At 36.7% G+C, this 15,171-nt stretch overlaps 1 protein-coding gene across 1 annotated transcript; it reads left to right on the plus strand.

Annotated features, from left to right (window-relative positions):
- The first annotated feature begins 630 nt into the window (after positions 1–630).
- Positions 631–14,969, plus strand: PLAA (phospholipase A2-activating protein). The gene is made up of 13 exons (XM_010022236.1): positions 631–814; positions 2,973–3,073; positions 3,155–3,275; positions 3,538–3,705; positions 4,669–4,804; positions 5,274–5,443; positions 6,909–7,066; positions 7,970–8,189; positions 9,281–9,349; positions 10,427–10,498; positions 11,317–11,418; positions 12,691–12,855; positions 14,258–14,969. Exons 1-13 carry the CDS (start codon positions 643–645, stop codon positions 14,815–14,817), a joined length of 2,214 nt encoding a protein of 737 aa, XP_010020538.1. The 5' UTR covers positions 631–642; the 3' UTR covers positions 14,818–14,969.
- The last annotated feature ends 202 nt before the right edge of the window (positions 14,970–15,171 follow it).

Raw genomic sequence — 15,171 nt, forward strand, 5'->3', positions numbered from 1 at the left:
GGGGGAAGGAAAAAGCAAACACAGACAGGAAGAAAACCCCAAACAAGCAAACCCCACCACAGTGCACACACAGTTACTGTGTGGGAATAAGTAGCTTTTTCCAGTTAGAGCTGTAACTGTTAAGGATGGATCATGATGAAGAGATATGAGTGCTGCTTGAATCAGTTATCATCTGTTTAGCTGTTAAACATCTACAGTGCTCCTAATTAAACACCAGTGATTCCACAGGCAGTAAACTTCCTTCATTTAGGTACTCTGTTGTTTTAGGGTATGTTGGGATACATATTTGAGTCTTGAGACAGCAAAAGATTTCAAAAGGCAAACTGTAACTACTTTTGATCAAATTGGACGTAGTGTTTGCCAGTGAGCAAGGACAACCAAAACTAAGTCCTCCCAGGCCTGCCATGGAAGCTTTAAATATTGCTTAATGGGTTGGAATGCTGGGATATGATTTTTCTCTTCAGCTTTTCATTCTTTGTGGGTCATACAGACTATTTACTCAGTGCAGTGCAAGCATAGCTATTAATTCAAGAGGTGGAGTATAAAACACCTGCTGTAATTCTGTGTCTCAAATAAATGCTGTTTGTCATGACTCTGAACTGATTATCATATATGTTTAGTCTTAACAGGGGTTTTACTGAAATGCACTGCATGAGTGGCCACTCAAATTTTGTATCCTGCGTGTGCATCATACCTCCAAGTGAACTCTATCCTCGTGGGCTGATTGCAACTGGTGGCAATGATCATAATATTTGCATTTTCACGATTGACAACCCAGCTCCTCTTTACATCCTTAAGGGTCATAAGAACACAGGTATGTAGTAATTTTATTTTGGATTTTGCTGCATAAAAGTTAACGTAATTTATTACAGAAGAAACTAAATTTAAGTTAAGCAATTCAATTTTGATTTCTTTAATGTTTAACGTAGAAAACTGTTTAACTATGGCCTCTGCAAATAGCATTTTATAATCTCAGTTTGTGCAGTGACAGTTCATTGGAAGGACTTCTGAGTTTCACTGATGAATGCTTCAGCTTTTACTGTATATGTGAACACATGGCAATTTACAGAATTGTCCCGCAAACAGAGTCTGTCACCTGGTGTGTGATAGCCAGTTCATACACACAGCTGAGGTATTTGTTCATTGTTGATATCTGCGTGTTTTGAGGATGAAACAGTCTTAAGGGATAGTCTTTCCTGATTAGAGATTCATTAGCCATGTTTCTTAAGTCGTCTATACAAGGCCATAGCTTTCTCGCCTGCTGTCAGTTCTCTTCATTAGTCAGTAGTGTTGTTCTTGGGCGATCCTGAAATTTTCGAAAGCCCTTATATTTGTTAAGGCTTTTCCGTAGTAACACAAGTTCCATTTTTTAGCTATATGTCTACATGACGTAAGTCCAATTTTTTTAAACTATATGCCTACAATAGAATAACCTTTTTGCTAAGAGCTGCATTTTTAAGAAGCAGTAATTTAGCAGTTGATTTAAGAGTATGTAATTTAAAAAAGTTAAATTAAGAGCGATTAATTAAGCTCTCCATTTATTAAGCTTCATTTTTATGTCAGTGTTTATAGAAGTAGAAAAAGTTGGCTTCCTAAGTAAATATTTTCTAAAATAAAGGTTTCACTGCCCATTTTTTAACCTAGACAGGGATCTAATGTTAATTGATGCTTTAAATACATAGTAAAGAATAAAAGCTCACTGCAGAAATTTCATCTCTCTTTAGTCAGGTCAGTACAACATGTGATGTATTAAACCAATTTTGTATACCTTAATTTGAGCTATATAAAAGAAAATTCAGCACTTGCATATTAGCATACCAAGTTTTGCTTTTTGTGAGCTGATCTAATATTTAATAGACCTTTGAACTGCTTAATCATTTAATTATGGGGTGTCAAAAATAAACATTTAGAGTCTTGGAGATTTTTAGGCTTTTTTTTTAATCTGTGTTGTGGAGTGTTTGTGGAGACTAGTTCAAAAATACCCTGGACTGCTAAAGAGCACTTAAAATGTATTTTTGTATTATAAACCTTCTGGCTTTCTCTGAGAGAATAATGTTATTGTGTAAGGAGGCATGGAACAGCTTGTGTACTTTATGAGAAAAAAGGAGATGAGGTATTCTAGACATGTTATAGATTCCCCTACAGATAAAGCATTTGTAGCAATTTTTACAGTAATGTAATACATTAAAAAATGTAAAATTACATTAATTTTAAAATTGTTAGTTTCAAAGTGAGGGAAAAATGAGCAGGTACTTTTGACAAGTGACAGGGCAGAATACTGTCCTGTTCTCACTGTGGATGCAGAGAAGGAAGAAACATACAGCCATACTTCCCTTTAATGAACAATTAGGTGTACTGGGTGCTTTCTGTTTATGACTTAAGTCTTTTTGTAAACTTACTAGTAAACCTAATAAGTAACCTGTTAGTAAACCTAAGACTGGTATCTCCAGTTTTACACCTATGTGTTACTGGAGCATTTGCAGATTAACTTTTTGCTAAGTCTTTAAATGTTGCCACAGTTTCTTGGTAGTAGTATTTTGCTTTCCAAGGAGATGAGCTAAGTATTTTTTGTAAGAAATCTTGCTTTTTGAAGAAAGACATAAATTAATTCGTCATGTTGATGAAATCTTGGCTTTCTCTGTAATCTTAAAACTAAACCTTTGCATTAATTCTGTGTCTTGACTAGTTATCTAACTTGCTTCTCAAAATATCGTAGTCCGAGGAGATCTAACACTAAAAGAAATTTTAAAATACGAACGGGCAAAAGATGTGAAATTTTGTAATCTAAAGCGAAGAGATTCTTAAGCACCTACTTTCTAGGTTACAGCACAACTACAATTCCACTTAATTTTTCCTCAAGACTAAATATGCTACTAATACCAAGTAAATGTCCTTAAATAAATCTCTCTAAATTGCTGGCATAAGATTGGTGGCAATGCACTTGCCAGTGCTAAGTTGAATGTTCTTTCCAGTTTGCAGCCTTTCATCTGGGAAATTTGGCACATTATTAAGTGGATCATGGGATACAACGGCCAAGGTCTGGTTGAATGACAGATGTATGATGACATTACAGGTATGAAGTTCCTCTATATGAATATAAAGTAGGTACTCTGAATTTGATTCTGACAAGTCTAACAATGTTGTTTTTTTGCAGGGTCACACAGCTGCAATATGGGCAGTGATAATACTGCCTGAACAGGGATTAATGTTGACTGGTTCAGCTGACAAAACCATTAAACTGTGGAAGGCAGGCAGATGTGAAAGAACGTTCACTGGTAAACTTTGCTGCTGTTGGTTATTTCATCTGGGTCAAGTGCTCTTTTAAAAAATCTGACAAAACCATAGATAGATTGAACGATGTTTAAGCAGGATTTTTAAAGACCCTCCATTTGCATGCCCAGAAATCACATCACTTTTAAAAGAATTAGATTCTGCCCCCTGCCCCTCCACCCCCTCCCCGAGAATAATGAGCAATTAACTGCCTTTTTCTTTTTCTTCTTCTTTTTTTTTTTTTTTTTTTTTTTTTTTTATGTGAAGGACATGAAGATTGTGTGAGAGGTTTAGCTATTCTCAGTGAAATGGAATTCCTTTCCTGTGCTAATGATGCTACTGTTCGAAGATGGCAGATCTCTGGCGAGTGTCTGCATGTGTATTATGGACATACAAATTATATATACAGCATCTCTGTCTTCCCTCAGTGTAAAGGTAGGATAATTTTTGTGACTAGAACCCAACAGTCTTCCAAAACGAAATGACAGAGTAGGCATTCTGTAGTTCTGTGTAGCTGCCACAACTAAAGAACTTGGGTAGCATTCAGTTTACTTCTTTCCTTTAGCATAAATAATTAAAAAAATGCTGTAATTGACCCCATATCATACCCCTGGCAGAACTGCTGTAGTAGTAGGTGAGATGAAAGGTCCTGGGTTAGCCCACATTGTAAGGCTTTAAGTGAAACTTCAGCCAAGCAATAGGCAAAACTATCATCTAGATTGCCACGTGTTTTCAAAGTACGTTATAAATAGTTTAAGTAAAGAATTTTACGTGTGGGGGTTAATTGCGTTTGTTTTCAGAGTTAGAGCTTTAGAGGTTCAAAGCTAACTGCTGCTGACAGTTGCAAAAGGAATGCAAAGTCAGTGACCTTTGTGTGGTGTATGGGATGGCTTTCGCACAGGGAAAGTGCATGTATATTAGTGGATATTTATGTAGTAAATCCCCTGTGCTTTGTAATTCTTCACTGAGGAGTTTATAGACTTCTCAGAGTGCCTTATTACTATTGCATGTTTCCTGAAAAAGTGGGCCTACCTTGCAAAAATCTGAATTTAAAAGAAATGCTAAACTATGCAAGTACAGTGCAAGATAAAACAGTGATGGTTACAAAATTTTTCAAAATTCTCTGTTTAAATCTTGAAAGGAGGTAGTAAATCTTGTTCGTCCTGAGCATAATTTCATTTCCTGTTTGGCTGCTTGGGCAGCAATTTATTCACTTTATAATTTTTCGAGAAGATAACTATGAGGTGGCTTTCTTTTAGTTCTGTTTTTGCAACTGGAGGAAATTTTAGATAGGTCCTTCTAGTGTTCTAATCTTTAGACACCCAGTTGCAGAATGGCACCTAGTATCACAGTACACTGAATATATACTTAAAAGTTTTTATATTTATTTCTTTTCAGGTTTTGTAACTACTGGAGAGGATAGATCTCTTAGAATCTGGAAGAAAGGGGAATGTGCTCAAACAATCAGACTCCCAGCTCAGTCTGTATGGTGCTGCTGTGTGTTAGACAATGGTGACATTGTAGTTGGTGCAAGGTATCTGGGTTTTACTGTCTGTATTTTTAGATCTAAATCTGCAAGCCCTTGACGAAATCGCAGACATCACTTTGGCTATCAGTTTCATTAATATTTAAAAACACAGCCATCAAAGTGTGTATGGGGATTAAATTTAAACATGTGCTATACTTCATCAAAAAAAATACTTTTCTATGTGAATCTCAGAAGTAGAGTGAGTTCTTCAGGAATGTGGTAAATCATGAACAGACTGAGAATGAACTTAAAAGTACTGTATAAAGAACCCTTTTCATAGGTATATCATACCTTGATACAGACAGGGTTACCTTCTCTGCGTGTTTTTAACATGAGAGTTAATTCCTTTCATAAAAATAGTTGGGATGGGTTAGAAATAGTAGTTTCTCAAGACATAAGAGTCACTATTAGAATGTATGTATTAATTTTGACATTTAAAATAGTATTTCTGTTTGAATCTTTTCTCTCCATTCAGTGATGGAATTATAAGAGTGTTTACAGAGTCTTTGGAACGTACAGCAAGTGCTGAGGAGATTCAGGCTTTTGAAAATGAGCTTTCCCAAGCATCTATTGACCCTAAAACTGGTGATTTGGGAGATATTAATGCTGATGACCTTCCTGGAAGAGAACATCTGAAGGAAGCTGGTAAGTTAATATACTTACGTTAGAGGTGCTTCCAAATCTTGGTTCTGAGATACTGAAACTTCCCATAGTTTCCAAAATTAAGGCTTTGATCACTTTCATTAGAATTGCTGAAGAAAACAACTTAATTCTGCTCTGCTATCCTTTCATCAATTCTTCAGAGGAAAGACTGTAGTTTTATTGTATTTATTTTTGTAGACTAAAAGGGTAAAAAATACTTCTTTTATGAGATAATTTAGAAAGAGGTGGAACTCAGGATGCCACAGTGTGTTTTGTTTGTTTTGGCTCCATTATGCTGGTTGTGCCAGTAGTATATGAGGCAGTTATGTAATTTGCAAAAGAACTACTGAACATGCAAATTTTTTCCTAAAAGAAAAGTAGATGCAAATTTTCTGCTTTAGCTTTCAGCTTGAAATATAGTTAGTCTTGATTGACTCAGTTCAGACTTTCTGGATACTTGGGAGATTACGGAGAATACAGTGGAAGCAGTGGTAGCTAAGATTACTCTTAAATACACAAATAGTTTTTCCCAAGGCAAAGTAACCAGTGACCTCAGCTCTTGACTATGGTCAGCAAGTGGCATAAGTCTTAGTCATATGCTTTCTGTCTTGTTAGACCGTGGGTGATGTACTTTTCTAAATTATCATTTCCCTGAGAAATAGGTAAACTTTTGAAATACTTGACTTAAGGATTGCTTTTGCAATTTAGTTTGGTGGCAGATACCATCACTAATAACTGTAAAACGCTGTTGTCAAGATTTCTGCTATTCTTCTTGCAACATGTAGTACTGTGCCAGTTTTGGCTGGGGTAGAGTTAATTTTCTCCATAGAAGCTGGAAACAGTGCTGATGATTCAGGGATATTTTCCTTGATGCTGAGCAGTGCTCATGCAGAGTCAAAGCCTTTTCTGCTCCTCACCCCACGAGCGAGGAGGCTTGGGGTGCACAAGAAGCTGGGAAGGCGACGCAACTGGGACAGCTAACCCCAGCTGGCCCAAGGGAATGTCATAGGATTCCATGCTCAGCATATAAAGCTGGGTAAAGAAAGAGGAAGGGAGGAGCAGAGACGGATTTCAGAGTGATAGCATTTTGTCTTCCCAAGTCATCATTGCTCATGACGGAGCCCTGCTTTCCTGGAGATGGCTGACTACCTGCCTGACCATGGGAAGTGGTGAATGAATTCCTTGTTCTGCTTTGCTTGTGTGTGTGGCTTTTGCTTTACCTGTTAAACTGCATCTCAACCCAGAAGTGTTCTCACTTTCATCATCCAATTTTCTGTCCTACTTGAGGAGAGTGAGTGAGCAACTGGGATTAAACCACAAGTATCTAGTTAGTTCCTTTGTTGTGTCTGGAAATATTGGTGAATTATCTTTTTATCTTTAGATTTGAGAGCTATTTGAAGATGTTTTTATCTCCTAAAGTAAACCATATTATTGAATTTGTTCGACGTCTTAAACATTCTCTCTATAGGAACAAGAGATGGACAGACACGGCTTATTAAAGATAATGGGAAAGTAGAAGCTTATCAGTGGAGTGTTAGTGAAGGAAGATGGATAAAGATTGGTGATGTTGTTGGTTCTTCTGGAGCCACACAACAAACATCTGGAAAAATTTTATTTGAAGGAAAGGTATATGAAAAATTTAATTGTCTTTATTCCTTCCTAAGTAAAATGCTTACTATCCTATTAAAAACTATTCCAGTGTTTGCTTAAATGAAATACAGTGTAGAAAACGGGTATTGTTGGTACTTTTTTGTGGTTTTGATCTATTAAAACTCAGAGGTGTAATTAGGTACTGCTTCATTTGTTACTTTTGAAACAGTGGAGACAAATCATTTTGGAAAAAGGTAAACTGTTAGTAGAGAAATTATCAAGTTCTCTAATATTTATTGCTAATACCCTGAAAAGTTAGTTTTAGCTTCCTTTCTAAGGGAAGTGAATTGTACAGTTTATAATGGAAAGCTTACATAACGTACTAGGCGCCAGGCTTTCTGTACGCCTTTTCTATAGTAACTTTTGAGCCTGAAGACAGATAAGCTGAAAAATGTTTCCTTTAGTGAAATATACACAGAAAAGTCTGCCTAGTGCCACCACAGAAGGAATGCCTTTGAGATACTAATTTTCTCTCTCATATGGTTTAAAGAAATTTGTTATTTTCAAGCATTAAAAGCATGATTTTAATACTGAAATTTTTTGAGGCATCTGACTGCCCTATAGTTTTGTAGGCAGGCAGAGCTGTTCATGAGAGTTACCTGATGTATCTGTTACTTTGTAATATATATCTGCATACACATTATCGTGTTATATTGTTCTACCCTGCTCTTCATGAGACAGAGAAGTCTGCAAAACACAGGGTATGGTTTCAATACTTTTTAATTGCAGCCCATGTAGGAGAGTATCATTGCTACAATCTGCAAGTGGCAGTGTTAAAGATTTTAGGCTTAGCCCTGGTCAATTATTGGTCTGTGTTTGAAACACCCTTATGTAATAAGTGCTGACAAACTTCTGTTTTTATTTTTATTCTGCTTAAAGGAGTATGACTATGTTTTCACTATTGATGTAAATGAAAGTGGGCCTTCCTACAAACTGCCATATAACATCACTGATGATCCTTGGCTGACTGCATACAACTTCCTGCAAAAGAATGATCTAAATCCTATGTTTCTGGATCAGGTGGCCAAGTTTATTATGGACAACACTAAGGGACAAACACTGTTGAGTACAAGTTCTCAATTTTCTGATCCGTTCACAGGTAAAAATTTTAAATTTGAATGATGGCATCAGTCACTTATTCCAGTTTTGTGTCATCAGCAAACTTGCTGAGAGTGTACGCTGCCCCATCATCCAGATCATTAATGAAGATATTGAACAGAACTGGATGTAGAACTGACCCTTGGAGTGCACCACCAGTGTCTGGCCTCCAGCTAGATATTGTGCTACTCAGCACCACTGACTGGGCCTGGCTCTTCAGTCGGTTTTCAACCCACCCCACTGTCTGCACAGGCAGACTGCAGTGTCATCAGTCTTGTGCTTCTTGTTCAGGACTTCCTTGTCTTCAGATGACTATGGGCAAGGCACAGAAAGAGCTGGCAAAACTATATGAAAACTTGACAAACTTCAGAAGTATTTGTCAGAACAAGTCTTGAAAATATTAGCAATCAAGCCAGTTGTAGTTTTTCAGTCTAGTTTTGTTTTTTTTTCTTTTTTTCAGTGGGAGAAAACCCCCTTTTCGTATTAGTCTAAGCAGTGGCCAGGTGCTATTAAGGGAATTAATAATATACAGAAATTTAGCTAGAGAATGAGCTGAAACTGAGTGAAATACATAAATTACCCTTTCCAGACAGGAAATAGAACAAGTTAATTACTCATGAGCTGAACCATATTAATCAATTGTATTCTGCTTATCACATTTACAAAATAAACCACTTGTTTCAACTAGTTTCACAAAGAAGAAGTTAGGAATAAAATGTCATCACAATAACTGAGCTAAATCTCTTCTCTTGCAATCAACTAGAAATAAGAATAAAGGCAAATCAGGTGCAGATGTAACTCATGGAGCTGCAGTCATCTGAACTTACACACATCCTTTGATTTGGCCGTGTCCAAAAGTGTAATACGTATGCTCCAGAAAGCAAATTTCTGACCCTCAAATAGTTAGGAAGAATTTGCTCAAAATCAGGCAGCTTTTGGGAGGATAGGATCAGATTTCTTATAACATCACAATAAACAGTAAGATATATTTGTTCGGCTGAATTTTTGAGCTGCTTCTGTCTGAAAAGTATTGATATTTTAATAACATCAAACTGTGTATAGCAGTTATTCCTTTTCTTACTGTTTCACTAGGTGCTGGACGTTACGTTCCAGGCTCTTCGTCTGGATCAAGTACAATACCTGGGGCAGATCCATTTACAGGTAATGTGAAATTTGTAATCTGTCTTGCAAGCATTTAAGATATGTTTTTTATGGTGTTCAGTTGCATTCAGTGTTCAGCTCCAAATGAGTGTTTCTCGCAGTTCTCCATTTGGGGCAGTAGTTTGGGACAGACTGATAAGGTGGATATGGACCCTGCCACTGTCAATATATGTCCAGATCTGTTTAGCAGAGGACAGCTTTCTGCTGTCTGGTCTGCCTCATGTCACTCTGTCCTCTACAGCAGAGGAATAAGGTCTTAAACCTTGTGTTCTGTCAAACTCTTATATGCATGGCCAACACAGGAATGGGTATATTCACAGAAGTACTTTTTTTTTTTTCCCCCCATATTATTCCTTTTTTTCTTTTTTTTTTTTTTTTTTTTTTCTTACGTACTTTCCACCCTAAATTTTAGATTCTAACCCTCCCTGACATAGCTAAGTGAGTGACCTCCTGTCTAGTTCAGCACACGTGTTGGAAAAGACATTCCAGCCCTGCTTTGTCAGACTTATCCCATATTTGATCAGTAGCTCTTACTGCTCAAGCAATGTCCTGTAGCCTGCAGATGCCCCGTCTTGGCAGTCTTTCTCTGTTCCTATTCTACTATGGTCTCCATCTGTCTCTCCTCCCTGGTTTTGTGTGGCTCAGGCTTTCGTCTCTGCAGATGCAAAGACCCTGCAGCTCCTTCATCAGAGGCCTCAGTGCCACAGAATCCACCTCCAGCTGGAGAGGCCACTGCTGGCCCCAGGCACAGGGAAGCCAGACCAGGGAAGCCAGTGCCCTCCCCGTTGAAGCTTGACATGGATAAAGTATTGCTGTGCTGAGGGCCTTGGCACCAGTGGGTACCATAAACTGTGCCATAATGTCTCCCAGCTGTGGGTCATTTGGCTTGGAATGCCATTGTACCTCCGTCACCACCCTCATACGTAGGCATAGATTTAATCCTTAATTTTAGGAAGTACTGAAGATTTGTTTTTAACTCCTCTAGTGCAAAGTAACACCTTTAATTGTGATGATTGGAAACTAGTAATTACCTCTTCACCAGTGGCAGTGTTTAAAAAGCCTGATGTCTTTGTTCAGGTGCTGGTCGCTATGTTCCTGGTTCAGCATCAAATGAAGTAGCTCCAGTGAGTGGGATTGATCCGTACACAGGTAAGGTATGATGCCTGCCAAAGAAAAGCATTCCTGATCTTTTGCTTTGTTTTTTTTCTGTTGACATGGATTCTGTATTAATGCAAATTTATACGTAATTAAAAATAATGAGCAGATTGGAGCTGCTTTTACTCTGGAAATTATTCACAAAATAGCCTTTACATGCAGAAATCATGCAGAGAAGCTTTAAAATGTATGATAGTAATCTGGGTTTGAGAGGATTTGTGGTTTCCTACTACTTAGGTTGTTGATCAGAGAAACTGTATATGTAGTTCATGGAAATTATACAATATCAGCCACTAAATCATTTGTGATTCTAGGAAATCGTTATAGGTCATAATTAAAGCTTTTTATTACTCTTTTTCTAAAGAGATTTCAGGCTGCTGTTGCATATAACATAACGTGGTCATATATATTGGAAGATACGCAGATAAAAATTTACCTATTCATTATGAAAGTAATCAAAGGATAATATTTTAGGAGCAGCAGGGATCTTTCTTGTAAAATGAAGCTTGCAATTTTCACATCTTAAGTGCAATATCCATTCCTATGAAAAACTCTTCATTTAGTTCATGTAATTGAGAAATCAGTGTTACTAATTTACACACATATAGTAAATTTTTACACAAGGGGAGAAAATTTTGTGATGGTATTGCTTTAACTGTTGAAAAATAATGTAAGGAATGACAACTATTTGCATAAGCATTCAATTTTTTTAAAAGGTATTTTTTCTGAGTAGTGTTCTCAGGAGAGACTTACTGGTAGGATATTGTTCTGTGTCAGACACTTGGTACACTGTTGAACTCTTCTTTATGTAGGAATGGGCGCCTACCGGTCACCTGAAGCTAAAGTTGAAAATATTTATTTTCCAAAAAAGGATGCTGTCACCTTTGACCAGGCCAATCCTTCACAGATACTGGGTCAGTGTTATAATTCCAAGGATGGTTTTATTTTTCATTTGTTTGGAAGCAACTTCACTTTTGATCCTTTCAAAAAGCTAATTGATCTCCAGTAGCTTTCCTACTGTTTCTTGGTTTTGACTCTTTAAAATTGCATTCATTGCTTGAATGGTGCATGTATTTGGAGGCTTAGGAGTATGACTAAATTTCACAAGATCTCTACCTAATGCAGGATGTCCTTTTTTCCCCACCTTGGCTTATATCTGCTGTTATTTGTCATCTCTTTTTATCAAGCCGGTATATTTGAACTGCTGGGTATGCAGGTTTTGTACAATTCCTTCCTGAGTTTGCTCATGGTTCACCAGATAGCTATATAATGTAATCTGAGAAGTACAGCATTTTGCACTTTCATAGGTTACAATGTTCATTTCTATATTTAAAAGGAACACTACAATATTTAATAATTATACATGTTAGGTAAAAGCTATCATTGGCTTGGTTTTCAGTCTCTCTTCCCAGGGTTCATTCCTATTCTATCTCTTCCTCCATATTTTCTGTAAATGTTCTACGGAATCTCTACCCTAGTCATCACCAGTTTACTTCACTATGTTTTTCTTTAGAGTGCCTTAGTACATTTAAGGGTTTTGTAAAACTAGCTTGTATTCATAATATACCTGCTATATATAATGTGGTGCTGCCCGCTGGTGTGTTTATTGACATGGCGCTCATCGATTCTGGAGGAATCATGATTGGAAGCTGCTTAATGCTAGATCTATTTCAAGTAAAATGCTGTATATTAAAGTAATTTTTCCAATACTATTTTAAGTTACCTTGAAATTTAAATATAGGACATTGTACAATCATATTTTGTTTATGGCACCTAAATAAGTAGAAACACGAAAACTGTGATTACACTAAGAATATATAGTTTCTATCTAAAAATGGAAAAGATCGAAAAGTAATCACATTTCAGTTACGAAAACTACTGGTGTTGTGATTCTATTCTGCATTATTGCCTGTATATAGGCTAAGATATGAATTCTGAATACTTTGCAGTATTAGAGAGGGCTTAATAATTGCAATCATTGTGATGATTAAAACTCAAAATTAGGAAATTACGAAACTGGGAGCAGTAATGTTTAAAAATCTAACCACCACCACTGCCCCCCACCCCGAAACCAAATTACTATAGTTGAAACTTGTTTGTAAAATGCTTTTGTAGTATTTAATTCAAGATCTGGATTTGTGAAGTTCTCATGTCAGAGATCCATGCTTATTCTATTGGTCTTACAGGCAAATTAAAGGAACTTAACAGCAGTGCAACTGAAGAACATAAGCTTACAGAAGATGACTTGATAATCCTAGAAAAGTTGTTGTCTGCAACATGCAACACCTCTGCAGAAACACCTACAGCACAGCAACTTCAGACTTTATGGAGAGCAGTTAACTGGCCAGAAGGTAGATACTTATGATTATTTTTGTACCATGATTTTATCAGTACTTCATGATCAATACCATGAACACATCAATACTATGAACTAGAAGTCCCGCTATGCTGGCTGTTAGAAAGAGGCTGTCCCAGATAGAAACCAGAAGGTGAGTAACAGATGTTAATAGCACTAATAAGTAGCAGGAGCAGTGGCATCGATTGCAAAATTGGTAACTTGTCAGGTTTTGCTGTTGGCACAATAGTAAACATAAAGCAGAAAGTTGATACAAACATTGGATATGGTTATTTCATTAGCAGGAGCATCCTCCAGGAAGAATTGTGAGTCTTGTTTGAAATAGAGCAAGGAAGTGTGAGGTTGGAGTCCTAAATTATCAAATAAGAGATGAAATTTTGGAGATAAATTACATTAAAAAAAATCTCAAAAGTATCTCCTGTTTAATATGGTAGAAAGGAAGCTAGGTTATGTGGTCAGAATTGCATTAGTGAAATGACATTCTGAATGAATACAAGCGAAGGTGATAGAATTTCATTTGATAATATATAGTTGTCAGCACTATGTATTGGAAGGCTATTTCAGTTCTTGCAGCACATTCTGGAAAAATGGATACATTACATGTACAAATATCTAAACATTCAGTTGAACTGCTTTCTTGAAATTCCAGTTAAAAATTTATTAATGGGAAGATTATTCTGCATTTAAAAATTCATGTTCATTATATAACATCACTTAATCAAACTAGGTTTTGCACAGTTGCTGATGGCTAATGTATTCATACCTTCCAGACTCTTTGTACTGTATAAAGCATTAATTCTCAAGATTTTGCATGTCTTCAGGGAAAACTGCCCAGTAGCTAGGTAAGCAGGTTCAGCTTTGATTTGGTTGTAAGCACAGGATGCCAGTAGCTGACCCAAGAAGCAGATATATTTGAAATTTGGGTAAGTGGGGGGGAACAAACTCTGAGTTCCATTTCCTTACAATGATTTCCAGCTGACTAACTGAGGACATCTGTTTATTGTTGTTGGGGTTTGGTGGTTTTTTTTTTTTTTTTTTTTTTTTTTTTGCAAATTATACGTAAAAGCTGAAGGTCTAATTGGATTAGTTACCATATTTCGTGTTTGCCTTCAGTGTTATAAATTAGTTTTTAGGAAAGATTTTAAGATTTTTGCAAAGCACTGTGTTTATCTTAAATTAAGGAGCATGGGGTTTTTGTGATTAATTGAAGTTTAACTAGATTGGGCTTGTTAATGCTTGTCTTTATTTCAAACACCATGCTTTCTTTCTGCATGAAACTGTTACTGTTTGTTCTCAAAGCTAAGGATTTAAGAAGGTCTGTATCTGAAAGAAAATCAGCAGCACATTTGCACGTAACACAATATTAATACTAAAATATTTTTTGTTTTGTTTCTTAGATATTGTCTTTCCAGCCCTAGACATTCTTAGATTGTCTGTCAGGCATCCCACTGTGAATGAGAACTTCTGCAATGAAAAGGATCACGTACAACTCGCCATCCTTCTTAAATTTCTGAACCCTAAAGGAAAGCAAGCAAACCAGCTGTTGGCACTTAGAGCTCTTTGCAATTGTTTTGTCAGCCAGGCAGGCCAGAAGCTCATGATGGAACAGAGGGGTGAAATAATGACACAAGCAATAGAAACAAAATCGGGCAATAAGAACATCCACATTGCACTTGCCACACTGACACTGAACTATGCTGTGTGTTTACATAAAGTCAACAACATTGAGGGCAAAGCTCAATGTTTATCAGTAATCAGCACAGTTATGGAAGTTGTTCAAGATCTTGAAGCTGTTTTTCGACTGCTTGTGGCTCTTGGGACACTAATCAGTGATGATACAAATGCTGTGCAATTAGCTAAGTCTCTTGGAGTTGACTCTCAAATAAAAAAGTATGCCTCTGTATCAGAACCGGCTAAAGTAAAGGAATGCTGTAGGTTTGTGCTTAATCTGCTATAATTGTTTTTCTTAGCACTTGGGAGACACTGTATGCGGGGAAAAAAAGATACTATGTTCATATTTTGTGACAAACTACAATTGAGAAAACACTGGGGATGAATTACACTTGGTTTGTTGCAAGACACAGAGCAAATAAAACTTTTTACACTGTTTGTCATTTGACTGCTTTTCTGAGGCCTGTAGTGTGCAGGATCTTGATAAGAAGTCCTTTTGATGTAACTCAGATCAAAATAGATCACCAAGAAGTCAGACAATCTCACTATTAAAGGTTATCTAGATGGCCATTAGGAAATGGCTGTGATTCAGTGACCATCAACTCCCAGCACTCACCTTAACAACATATCTGCTTTTAAG

This window comes from Nestor notabilis, unplaced genomic scaffold (genome assembly GCF_000696875.1).
Source record: "Nestor notabilis isolate BGI_N333 unplaced genomic scaffold, ASM69687v1 scaffold8339, whole genome shotgun sequence".
Taxonomy (NCBI): Eukaryota; Metazoa; Chordata; class Aves; order Psittaciformes; family Psittacidae; genus Nestor; species Nestor notabilis.